Source organism: Salvelinus namaycush, chromosome 19 (genome assembly GCF_016432855.1).
Source record: "Salvelinus namaycush isolate Seneca chromosome 19, SaNama_1.0, whole genome shotgun sequence".
In the NCBI taxonomy this organism is placed as follows: Eukaryota; Metazoa; Chordata; class Actinopteri; order Salmoniformes; family Salmonidae; genus Salvelinus; species Salvelinus namaycush.
In genome coordinates, this window is record NC_052325.1 from 18929179 (window position 1) to 18942645 (window position 13467).

General features: G+C 43.0%; 1 protein-coding gene across 1 annotated transcript in view; it reads right to left on the reverse strand.

Annotated features, from left to right (window-relative positions):
• Window positions 1-684: 684 nt before the first annotated feature.
• LOC120063925 (receptor tyrosine-protein kinase erbB-4-like) overlaps window positions 685-13467 on the reverse strand; it is a 75593-nt gene continuing 62810 nt past the window's right edge. The window contains exons 4-5 of the mRNA XM_039014235.1: window positions 9308-9387; window positions 685-744 (exon numbers count right to left, since the gene is read on the reverse strand). Of these exons, the coding sequence (XP_038870163.1) occupies window positions 685-744; window positions 9308-9387 (140 nt within the window). The remainder of the gene's footprint in view (window positions 745-9307; window positions 9388-13467) is intronic.

The window sequence follows — 13467 nt, forward strand, 5'->3', positions numbered from 1 at the left end:
AGAGGGAGAGGGATGGAGCAAGATGAATGGAGGGAAAGGGATGGAGCAAGAGGGATGGAGGGAAAGGGATGGAGCAAGAGGGATGGAGCAAGAGGGAAGGAGGGAGAGGGATGGAGCAAGAGGGATGGAGGGAAAGGGATGGAGCAAGAGGGATGGAGGGAAAGGGATGGAGCAAGAGGGATGGAGCAAGAGGGATGGAGGGAAAGGGATGCTGTATCAGAGAGAGAGTGAGAAAGGGAGAGAGAAAACAGAGAACAGAGAGAGAGAGATGGAGAGAATGCATGTGATGGAAAGATAGTAAAATGACAGAAAGAAAGAGAGGGGATGGAGGGATAGAGATACATATGCATACATGAGGCAGCAGGCTGAGGCAGCAGTACTGAGACAGCAGGCTGAGGCAGCAGTACTGAGGCAGCAGTATTGAGGCAGCAGGCTGAGGCAGCAGTACTGAGACAGCAGGCTGAGGCAGCAGGCTGAGGCAGCAGTACTGAGACAGCAGGCTGAGGCAGCAGGCTGAGGCAGCAGTATTGAGGCAGCAGGCTGAGGCAGCAGTACTGAGGCAGCAGTACTGAGGCAGCAGGCTGAGGCAGCAGTACTGAGACAGCAGGCTGAGGCAGCAGTACTGAGGCAGCAGTATTGAGGCAGCAGGCTGAGGCAGCAGTACTGAGGCAGCAGGCTGAGGCATCAGTATTGAGGCAGCAGGCTGAGGCAGCAGTACTGAGGCAGCAGGCTGAGGCAGCAGTACTGAGAGAGGACATGAGAGTGATTCAGGTAAGTTACAGATGTAGTTCTTCAACTCAACCCTAATGGTGTTTTACTACAGGACTGTTACAGCAACACTGTCTCCTGTTAGAGAGGGACCTAGTGTGTGTGTGTGTGTGTGCATGTATCACTTGTATCACTATCTTCTTAGTACTGTGCATGTCCACAAAAGAGAGGGTCCCACTAAAACACAGCAGTGTGGGTGTGTGTGTGTGTGTGTGCGTGCGTGCGTGCGTGCGTGCGTGCGTGCGTGCGTGCGTGCGTGCGTGCGTGCGTGCGTGCGTGCGTGCATGTGTGTGTGTGTGTGTGTGTCAGCCCAGGGAGACAGAGCACAGCTGACCCAGGTTACCTTTCACACCTTCACACAACACAGCTAGATTAACCTGGCTCACAGCTGAGGCAACTGACTTTGTGTTGTTCAACAGTTTGTCTTAAAGCAGTGCAGCCAGTGGAGTGGGTGGCAGAGGAAATCCAGGTCGTTTAAGCCTGACGAGGAGAGGATTTAGAATCTGGCATCTTGGAAGAGGGCGGGATGGGGCGGGAGCAAGGGCTGGAGACAACTGGGAGATGAGAGAGAGCTATGGAGAGAGAGAGAGAGAGGAGAGAGAGAGAGAGAGGAGAGAGCTATATAGAGACAGAGAGAGCTATATAGAGACAGAGAGAGCTATATAGAGAGAGAGAGCTATATAGAGAGAGAGAGCTATAGAGAGAGAGAGCTATAGAGAGAGCTATAGAGAGAGCTATAGAGAGAGCTATAGAGAGAGCTATAGAGAGAGCTATAGAGAGAGCGAGAGAGAGAGAGAGAGAGAGAGAGAGAGAGAGAGAGAGAGAGAGAGAGAGAGAGAGAGAGAGAGAGCTATAGAGCAACTGGCCCAGCCCCCACCAACCAAATGAGTGACATTAAACAAATGCTGAGTCTACTATGCTCACATGTGATAGGCCGAGGGTCATGGTAAGATGAGCACAAGAACTCCACCATTCTCACACTACATCCACCCAAGTGGCATGACACACATTCTATCTTAAATAGAATAGAACAGTCAATCACGGATTACAAAAAGAAAACCAGCCCCGTCGCGGACCAGGATGTCTTGCTCCCAGACAGACTAAATAACTTTTTTGCTCGCTTTGAGGACAATACAGTGCCACTGACACGGCCGCTACCAAAACCTGCGGGCACTCCTTCACTGCAGCCGAGGTGAATAAAACATTTAAACCTGTTAACCCTCGCAAGGCTGCAGGCCCAGACGGCATTCCCAGCCGCGTCCTCAGAGCATGCGCAGACCAGCTGGCTGGTGTGTTTAAGGACATATTCAATCAATCCTTATCCCAGTCTGCTGTTCCCACATGCTTCAAGAGGGCCACCATTGTTCCTGTTCCCAAGAAAGCTAAGGTAACTGAGCTAAACGACTACCGCCCCGTAGCACTCACTTCCGTCATCATGAAGTGCTTTGAGAGACTAGTCAAGGACCATATCACCTCCACCCTACCTGACACCCTAGACCCACTCCAATTTGCTTACCGACCCAATAGGTCCACAGACGATGCAATCGCAACCACACTGCACACTGCCCTAACCCATCTGGACAAGAGGAATACCTATGTGAGAATGCTGTTCATCGACTACAGCTCAGCATTTAACACCATAGTACCCTCCAAACTCGTCATCAAGCTCGAGACCCTGGGTCTCGACCCCGCCCTGTGCAACTGGGTCCTGGACTTCCTGACGGGCCGCCCCCAGGTGGTGAGGGTAGGTAACAACATCTCCACCCCGCTGATCCTCAACACTGGGGTCCCACAAGGGTGCGTTCTGAGCCCTCTCCTGTATTCCCTGTTCACCCATGACTGCGTGGCCATGCACGCCTCCAACTCAATCATCAAGTTTGCGGACGACACTACAGTGGTAGGCTTGATTACCAACAACGACGAGACGGCCTACAGGGAGGAGGTGAGGGCCCTCGGAGTGTGGTGTCAGGAAAATAACCTCACACTCAACGTCAACAAAACAAAGGAGATGATTGTGGACTTCAGGAAACAGCAGAGGGAGCACCCCCCTATCCACATCGACGGGACAGTCGTGGAGAAGGTGGAAAGTTTTAAGTTCCTCGGTGTACACATCACGGACAAACTGAATTGGTCCACCCACACAGACAGCGTTGTGAAGAAGGCGCAGCAGCGCCTCTTCAACCTCAGGAGGCTGAAGAAATTCGGCTTGTCACCAAAAGCACTCACAAACTTCTACAGATGCACAATCGAGAGCATCCTGTCGGGCTGTATCACCGCCTGGTACGGCAACTGCTCCGCCCACAACCGTAAGGCTCTCCAGAGGGTAGTGAGGTCTGCACAACGCATCACCGGAGGCAAACTACCTGCCCTCCAGGACACCTACACCACCCAATGTCACAGGAAGGCCATAAAGATCATCAAGGACAACAACCACCCGAGCCACTGCCTGTTCACCCCGCTATCATCCAGAAGGCGAGGTCAGTACAGGTGCATCAAAGCAGGGACTGAGAGACTGAAAAACAGCTTCTATCTCAAGGCCATCAGACTGTTAAACAGCCACCACTAACATTTAGTGGCCGCTGCCAACATACTGACTCAACTCCAGCCACTTTAATAATGGGAATTGATGGAAATTATGTAAAAATGTATCACTAGCCACTTTAAACAATGCCACCTAATATAATGTTTACATACCCTACATTACTCATCTCATATGTATATGTATATACTGTACTCTATATCATCTACTGCATCTTGCCATCTTTATGTAATACATGTATCTCTAGCCACTTTAAACTATGCCACTTTATGTTTATATACCCTACATTACTCATCTCATATGTATAGACTGTACTCTATACCATCTACTGCATCTTGCCTATGCCGTTCTGTACCATCACTAATTCATATATATTTATGTACATATTCTTTATCCCTTTACACTTGTGTGTATAAGGTAGTAGTTGTGGAATTGTTAGGTTAGATTACTTGTTGGTTATTACTGCATTGTCGGAACTAGAAGCACAAGCATTTCACTACACTCGCATTAACCTGTTGAGGACAGAGGGTGCTGTTTTCACTTTGGGGGAAAATCGTGCCCAATTTAAACGGCCTCGTACTCAATTCTTGCTCGTACAATATGCATATTATTATTACTATTGGATAGAAAACACTCTCTAGTTTCTAAAACCGTTTATAACCGTTTATATCATTATATCTGTGAGTAAAACAGAACTCATTTTGCAGCAAACTTCCTGACAGGAAGTGGAAAATCTGAAATCGATGCTCTGTTCTAGGGCCTGCCTATAAATGGGCTTCATATATATCAGTATACATGCACTTCATACGTCTTCCACTGGATGTCGACAGGCAGTGAGAGAAGAAATGGAGTGTATAACTTGATCTGGGGTCGAATAAAAGCTCTCGGCATGACGTGTCACCAGTTTCCTGTTTTCTGGAGAGCGTGTGAAGGGACCTGGTTTTGCCTTCTGAAAAGCTGTCGTTATAGACGACTAATATCTCCGGCTTTGATTTGATTTGATACATGTGACAATATCATCGTAAAGTATGTTTTTTCAATATAGTTTTATTAGATTATTGAAATTTATTCGGGACGTTAGGCGTGTTGCGTTGTGTGCCTTTGTTCAGGAAGGAGAGCTTCGCGCTACTTTGCTAGCTTTCCGTGCTAATTGACTGGAGAAGAGGACATTCTAAATCCAAACAACGATTGTTCTGGACAAAGGACCCCTTGTACAACATTCTGATGGAAGATCGTCAAAAGTAGGACCCATTTTATGATGCTATTTCATATATCTGTCGAACATGTGAAATAGTCGTTTGCGCCCAGATTTTGGGTACTCTCTCGCTATAACTAAGCTGGATGTCGTAATGAAGTTATTTTTAGAATTCTAACACGGCGATTGCATTAAGAACTAGTGTATCTATCATTTCCTATACAACATGTATTTTCTAGTAACATTTATGAATAGTTATTTGGTCAGAATAGTTGAGTGTCATAAAAATATCCGCACATTCTGGGAAAAAGATGCTACGTTAGCACAATGTATAACCACTGATTTCAGCTCTAAATATGCACATTTTCGAACAAAACATAAGTGTATGTATAACCTGATGTTATAGGACTGTCATCTGATGAAGGTTTATGAAGGTTAGTGAAAATTAATATATTTTGCTGGTTTATTCGCTATCGCTAACGTGCCTATTGCTATCGCTAACGTGCCTTGATGAATGAATGCGGTAGTGTGGTAGGCTATTGTAGTAAGCTAATATAATGCTATATTGTGTTTTCGCTGTAAAACACTTAAAAAATCGGAAATATTGGCTGGATTCACAAGATGTTTGTCTTTAAATTGCTGTACACCATCGATTTTTCAGAAATGTTTTCTGATGAGTATTTAGGTATTTGACGTTGGTGTCTGTAATTACTCTGGCTGCTTCAGTGCTATTTCTGACGGTAGCTGTGATGGTAGCTGCAATGTAAAACTGATTTATACCTCAAATATGCACATTTTTCGAACAAAACATAGATTTATTGTATAACATGTTATAAGACTGTCATCTGATGAAGTTGTTTCTTGGTTAGTTTGGTTGGTTCTTGGTTAGTTAGGTTGGCTTTGTGCATGCTACCTGTGCTGTGAAAAATGTCTGTCCTTTTTGTATTTGGTGGTGAGCTAACATAAATATATGTGGTGTTTTCGCTGTAAAACATTTTAAAAATCGGACATGTTGACTGGATTCACAAGATGTGTATCTTTCATTTGCTGTATTGGACTTGTTAATGTGTGAAAGTAAAATATTTCTAAAAAATATATTTTGAATTTCGCGCTCTGCCTTTTCAGTGGAATGTGGGAGGAGTTCCGCTAGCGGAACCCCGGTGCCAGACAGGTTAACATCTGCTAACCATGTGTATGTGACAAATAACATTTTATTTGATATTTAAAAAAAATGATAAACAAATCACATTTGCATAATAAGAGTTTACTTTAATTGAAAAATCATAGTTTAATAGTTCTTGTTGGATTGTGAGTGTTTGTCTCATTTTGAAGGTAAAGAAAAAAAAGTTATGAAATCTTTTTACGTTGCATATTGGAATTTACAAGGATTGAAGTCCTCTGCTTTTGGGCTAAAGAGCAGAAACCCAGACTTCCTGAAAGAAATTGATGATGTTGATATTGTAGTACTACAGGAAACATGGTGCAGAGGTGATGTTTCCACTGGCTGTCCACTAGGTTATAGGGAGATAATCATACCATCCACTAAATTAAAAGGAATCAAACAGGGCAGAGACTCAGGGGGAATGCTAATATGGTATAAATCTGAACTAATTAATTCAATCGAATTGATCAAAACAGGAGAATTCTTTATACGGTTAAAAATCAACAAGGAGGCTATCTTGACAGATAAAAACGTCTTCCTCTGTGCCACATACATTCCCTCCTCAGAGTCACCCTACTTCAATGAAGAGAGTTTCTCCATTCTAGAGGGGGAAATTTGTCACTTTCAGGCCCAAGGCAACGTACTGGTCTGTGGAGACCTGAATGCAAGAACAGCAGAAGAACAAGACACTATTAACAGTCATGGGGATAAACACCTACCAGGAAGCAACAACCTTTCCCTCCCCACATATCCCCACAGAAACAACTATGACAACTATGACAACTTTGACAAATTAGCCTCCTTGGCTAATTTAAAGAAGCATAAGAGCAAACCAAAAATAACAGATAATGAAAAATGGTTTGCTAATGATTGCAAAAATCTAAGAAAGTCATTGAGAAATATATCTAATCAAAAACACAGAGAACCAGACAACAAAAATATACGCCTTCAATATGGGGAAACACTGAAGCAATACAAACACACCCTAAGAACAAAAAAGGAACAGCACATTAGAAATCAGCTGGATGGAATTGAGGAATCCATAGAATCAAACCACTTCTGGGAGAATTGGAATAAATTAAACAAACCTCATCATGAGGAATTGGCTATCCAAAATGGGGATATGTGGAGAAATCACTTTGCAAACCTCTACAGCAATATAACAAAGAGCCCAGAACTCAAAGATATACAAGAAAAATTACAAATCCTTGAATCAGCATTCAAAGACTGTCAGAATCCTGTGGATACCCCAATTACAGAAGAATAATTATTGGAAAAACTATGCACTCTCCACCCCAAAAAGGCCTGTGGTGCTGATGGTATTTTAAATGAAATGATCAAATATACAGACCACAAATTCAAATTGGCTATACTCAAACTCTTCAACATTAACCTCACTGCAGGTATTTTCCCCGATATTTGGAACCAGGGATTGATCACACCAATCTATAAAAATGGAGACAAATTTGACCCAAATAATTACAGAGGAATTTGTGTTAACAGCAACTTGGGGAAAATTCTCTGCAGTATTATAAATAGCAGACTACATCATTTCCATGATGAACACAACGTCCTGAGCAGAAGCCAGATTGGATTTCAAAACAATTATCGTACAACAGACCACATTTACACCCTCCACACTCTAATTGATAAACAAGTAAACCAAAACAAAGGCAAAATCTACTTGTGTTTTGCAGATTTCAAGAAAGCATTTGATTCAATTTGGCACAAAGGTATTTTTTATAAATTAATAGAAAGTGGTAAAGGAGGGAAAACATATGATTTTATTAATGTACACTAAAAACAAATGTGCGGTTAAAATTGGCAACAAGCAAACAGACTTCTTCTCTCAGGGACGGGGGAGTGAAACAGGGCTGCCCAATAAGTCCAACGCTATTTAACATCTACATTAATGAATTGGCAAAAACATTAGAAGAATCGGCAGTACCTGGTATCACCCTACACAACACTGAAATCAAGTGTCTGCTGTACGCAGATGACCTGGTGCTGCTGTCTTCCACTAAAGAGGGGTTACAGCAGCACCTAGATCGTCTTCACAGGTTCTGTCATTCCTGGGCTCTGACCGTTAACCTAAAAAAAAAATATATAATGATATTCCAAAAAAGGTCCGGAAATAAGGATGACAAGTATAAATTCTATTTGGACACAGTTCTATTAGAACACACCAAAAACGACACATATCTAGGACTAAATATCAGCAACACAGGTAGCTTTCACATGGCTGTGAATGAGCTGAGAGACAAAGCAAGAAGAGCATTCTATGCCATTAAAAGGAACATCAAAATCGAAATTCCAATTAGAATCTGGCTCAAAATGTTTCTATCAGTTATAGAACCAATTGCTCTATATGGCAGTGAAGTATGGGGTCCACTCTCTAAAAATGAATTTACCAAATGGGACAAACGAAATAATCGAAATACTGCATGCAGAGTTTTGCAAGACTGTATTGCAAGTGCAAAGAAAAACTCCAAATAACGCATGTAGAGCAGAATTGGGCCAATACCCCCTCCTCATTCGAATAGAAAAAAGAGGCATCAAATTTTACAACCATCTAAAAACAAGTGACCCCAAAACATTCCATCACACAGCTCTACAATGTCAAGAGACGAAACAAGAGAAGAGTCCCCTCAGCCAGCTGGTTCTGAGGCTCAGTTCACCAACCCAAACCAACCCCATAGAGCCTCAGGACAGCACTCAGAAAATCTGGCCCAACCAAATCATCACAAAACAAAAAGAAAAATATATCACCTATTGGAAAGACACCACAAAAAATCAAAGTAAACTTCAATGCTATTTGGCTCTAAAAAGACAGTACATGGTGGCAGACTATCTGACCACTGTGAATGATAGAAAACTGAGGAAAACATTGACTAGGTACAGACTCAGTGAGCACAGTCTGGCTATAGAGACCGGTCGTCACAGACAAAACTGGCTGCCCAGAGAGGACAGGCTGTGCTCACTCTGCTCCAGGGGAGAGGTAGAGAGCATTTCCTATTACACTGTGACAAATACTCAGACCTAAGAGAATATTTCTTTCCCAAAATTATAATTCAATACAACGAATTTGAAACTATAAAAGATGAAGAAAAAATCTAATATTTATTGGGTGAAAAGCCAAAATGTGCAGTTTTGGCAGCCAAATATGTGTCCTCCTGTCACAACCCGAGGGACAGCCAGTGAAAAGTGCAAAGTAATGTCGATAATATTTCCCATCTTGTTTTGTTATGTCTTTCATACCATGTCATCTGTCTTCTCAGTCATGTTGACACTGGTCTACTACCATTGCTTTAATGTATTGTTGTTCTCATTAATATTGTTGTTGTAGTTGTTGTTAATGGTAATCCCATTTCTAGCACTACTATTATTGCTGTTGGTCCCACCATTTATTTATATATAAATATATATTTGTATTTTTTGATATGTATACTTTGACAATGTAAGTAATAATGAACTTGCCATGTCAATAAAGTCAATTGAATTTAATTGAATTATAGAGAGAGAGAGAGAGAGAGAGAGAGAGAGAGAGAGAGAGAGAGAGAGAGAGAGAGAGAGAGAGAGAGAGAGAGAGAGAGAGAGAGAGGGAGAGAGGGAGAGAGAGAGAGAGGGAGAGGGAGAGAGAGACTATAGGATACTCACAGCTTTGACACTGGTCCTCCTTGGGACCCCAACAGCGACCGTTACAGGATTTGTGACACTTCTGGCCTGTGGACAAGAACATGAACGTATACTGTTACACCAAGTACACAAACATCCATGATACGAAAACACCACCAATGTAAAACACTTCTCTACCAAGAACCTGGTAATGACGGGCATTTGACAAAACCAAAGGGATTCTCTTTCGTAGTAAAAACATTTGACCTAAAACAAGAGTTGTTTGCAGAGAGAGAATGTTAGATATGCTATAATCATCGTAATCACTATCATCTTACTAGATTCTTTACCAAGCACCTGGTAATATCTGACATGGCTATGATGCTTCTACACCTGCATTGCTTGCTGTTTGGGGTTTTAGGCTGGGATTCTGTACAGCACTTCGAGATATTAGCTGATGTACGATGTGCTATATAAAATAAACTTGATTTGATTTGATTTGATGATTGCAACAGAGTGAGATATCAAGATGAGTGAGATGTAAGACTTCGCTCTCACACAGTCACACACAGTATCTGCACATGTGCACGGGTTCGCTACATGCTGTTTCAGCGTGGTGGCCACGGGACCAAAACAGTGGAGAAGCTGAGTCTACCTTTAATGAACTACAGTGTGTTCTCTCATTAACGACTGCTGCAGTGGAGAGAGACAGCAGCAGTAGCAACTAGCTAGACACTCTGCTGCTATATTAGTGTTAGCTGTGTTTTGGAGGGCTTAATTGACTGCCTGGTAATTGCAGTGTGAGGCAGGATGAGTGCTGGAGTTGGCTGTTCCAGTTCAGTTAAGAGCAATTACATTGAAGGCTGACACTTTCTCTCTGACATTTCTATCTACATCCTCTCCCTTCCCTTCCCCTCTCACTCTCTCATCCCTCCCTCTCTCCATCTATCCCTGACACTCTCTGACATTTCTATCTACATCCTCTCCCTTCCCCTCTCACTCTCTCATCCCTCCCTCTCTCCATCTATCCCTGACACTCTCTGACTTTCCATCTACTGCCCTTTGCTACCCCTCCCTCCCTCCCTCCCTCCCTCCCTCCCTCCCTCCCTCCCTCCCTCACTCCCTACCTATATGATAATTGGGTACGCTTGGGAGATGGGGACAACGATAACATATGTATACCTGAGCCCACACAGAGTTTTCTTTGGTCTCTAGCTAAACCATGAAAAGCAGGCGAAAGAGTCATAATCAGGCTTTAGTGTCCAAGGTCTTACTATCTCCATTCTTTCCCCCTGACCTTGAGTAAAACTATAACACTCTTTCTCTCCACATCATAGTGTTTCACCAATTCTTTAAAAAAGTTCAAGCTGAAGGTTAAAATGTCAAAACGAAATGACAATGAGTTTGGCTATGAGAGGTAGAGGGAAATATATGTGGATTGATCGGGGGTGGATTTGAAATGTCTTTCTTGTTTTGAAGAGCCAATGAAAACAGAAACAAAACAAAACAAAAACTGCTCCAAGAATATGGAGATAATAGTCTTAAAATGGATTACAAGTTTCCAGATCTCCTTGATCTTTGGCATGGTGTGTAGTGTGTGTGTAGTGTGTGTGTGTGTGTGTGTGTGTGTGTGTGTGTGTGTGTGTGTGCGTGCGTGCGTGCGTGCGTGCGTGCGTGCGTGCGTGCGTGCGTGCGTGCGTGCGTGCGTGCGTGCGTGCGTGCGTGCGTGCGTGCGTGCGTGCGTGCGTGCGTGCGTGTGTGTGTGTGTGTGTGTGTGAATGAAGGAATGAATGAATGAAGGAAAAGCAACATAATATACTGAAGTAACATTAAGAACACCGTCCTAATATTGAGATGTACCCCCCCTCCCCCCTTTTCCCTCAGAACAGCCTCTACTCGTCAGGGCATGGATTCTATAAGGTAAAACATCTGAATAAAAACAAATACATTAATATAAATATGTATTATAAAAATAAAAAAACATGTTTTCATAAAGTACTGGGCCTTTGCTAGTATTTCCGCACCGATATAGACGTCTGTAGCGCGGGCAAAAACATTTTTTCAGCAACTCCGTTTTGGCAAGAAAGGTAGTTGTATAATTAAGAACAGTATCTTACAGGATTTAATAGTTGGAATTGTAAGAGTTGTTGCCCTGACCCTTTCTCTGTTATTTTAATTCTAATGGGATGCAGAAAGAACAACCCTGTTCTGAAACATTTACATCAAAAGGTGCAAAGTTATGGGCAAAGACACAAAACATCTACATCAAATTAAATTTCTTGATCAAATAACATGGAAAACAACCACTTTTTGTGCAGTATTAATTTACCATCCTTACAAACCACTTCATGTAAATGTACTGTACATGACTGTATTGTATATAGGCTGGTCATCTAGGTTTGTACCTGTAGACCTTCCATCACCATGAGGAAAAACAATGACCAATACAGTAATTGAGTACATTGAGACATCAAGTGTTTTGGGATGATGTGATGTGATGAGCAGGGTTGTGTCAGGGTTGTGAGTTTGATTCCCACGGGGGACCAGTATGACAATTTCAGTTTTGACATAGTTTGCATTTGCAAAGTATTTCAAGAAACTGGAAAACATATATCAAGCAAGTCTTTTTATAATCCACACTTATTATCAGATACATTTTTTCGTTTTTGGAAAGTTTTGGATAGATAATTATCAGACTCAATATACAAATACTGGTAAACACTAAAAGTAGTGCACTGGGCCTTAACTAGTCCTAGTCTTCAGACGGCGGCAAAATAATCGCAGCTGTCACGCCCTGACCTTAGAGAGCCTTTTTATTTCTCTATTTGGTTAGGTCGGGTGTGATTAGGGTGGGCATTCTAGTTTTTCTATTTCTTTGTTGGCCGGGTATGGTTCCCAATCAGAGGCAGCTGTCTATTGTTGTCTCTGATTGGGGATCATACTTAGGCAGCCTTTTTTCCACCTTTAGTTTGTGGGATCTTGTTTGTGTGTAGTTGCTTTCTGCACTGCATGTAGCTTCACGTTCGGTTGTAGTTTATTGTTTTTTTCGTGTTCATCTATAAAATGATGTACGCTTACCACGCTGCACCTTGGTCTGATTCTTCTGTCAACGAACGTGACAGCAGCACACCCAACCACAAACTACTTCCCGCGGCTATGCACAGGGAAAATGACCAATGCTGACTGCAATGCTTCCCACAGTTGTGTCAAGTTGACCTGATGTCCTAAGGGGTGGGGGACCATTCTGATACACACGAAATTGTTGTGCATGAAAAACCCATCAGCATTGCAGTTCTTGACACAAACCGGTGCACCCACTACCATACTCCGTTCAAAGGCACTTTAATCTTTTACATTTGAGTCATCTTTCCTGTATATTCCCCCTGTATATCCTCCTTCCTGTATGTCCCAGTCCTGGAAATATCATTCCTGTATATGCCCCTTCTGTATAGCAACCCCCCCACCCCCATATATCCCCCTCCTGTATACCCCCCCATATACCTCCTGCATATCCCCCTGTATATCCTCTTCCGTATATCGCTTCCAATATATCCCACCATATATCTCCTGGTATATTCCTCTCATGTATATCCCTGTGTATAGCCCCTCCAGTATACCCCCCTCCTCTATAATCCCCTTGTATACCCCCCCTCTCTATATATCACCCCTGTATATCCCGCCCTGTATCCCCCCTGTATATCTCCCAGTTGTATATCTCCCCCATATATCCCCCTCATATATCCATCCGTATATCCCCCCTGTATATCTCCCTTTTGTATTTCCCCTCCTGTATATCCCATCATTTGTATCCCCCCTGTATATCGCCCCTGCATACCCCCCCTGTATATGTATATATCCCACTTGTATATCTCCCCCCGTATATCCCCCCACATAGCCACACCGTATATCCCCCTCGTATATCCCCCCATTTATCCCCCCTGTATATCCCACCCTCCAGTATAACCCTGTATATGCCCCCCATATAAACCCTTGCATATAGTCCACCGTTTACCCCTCGACATATATCCCCCCATGTATATACCCCCCTGTATATGCCCCCTAAAATCCCTACTGTATTACTCCTCCAGTTCCCCCCTTCGTATACCCCTCGCATATCCCCCTGTATAACCCCTCCCATATATCCCACCATATATCCCCCCTGTGTATTCCCCTTCTGTATATCCCCTG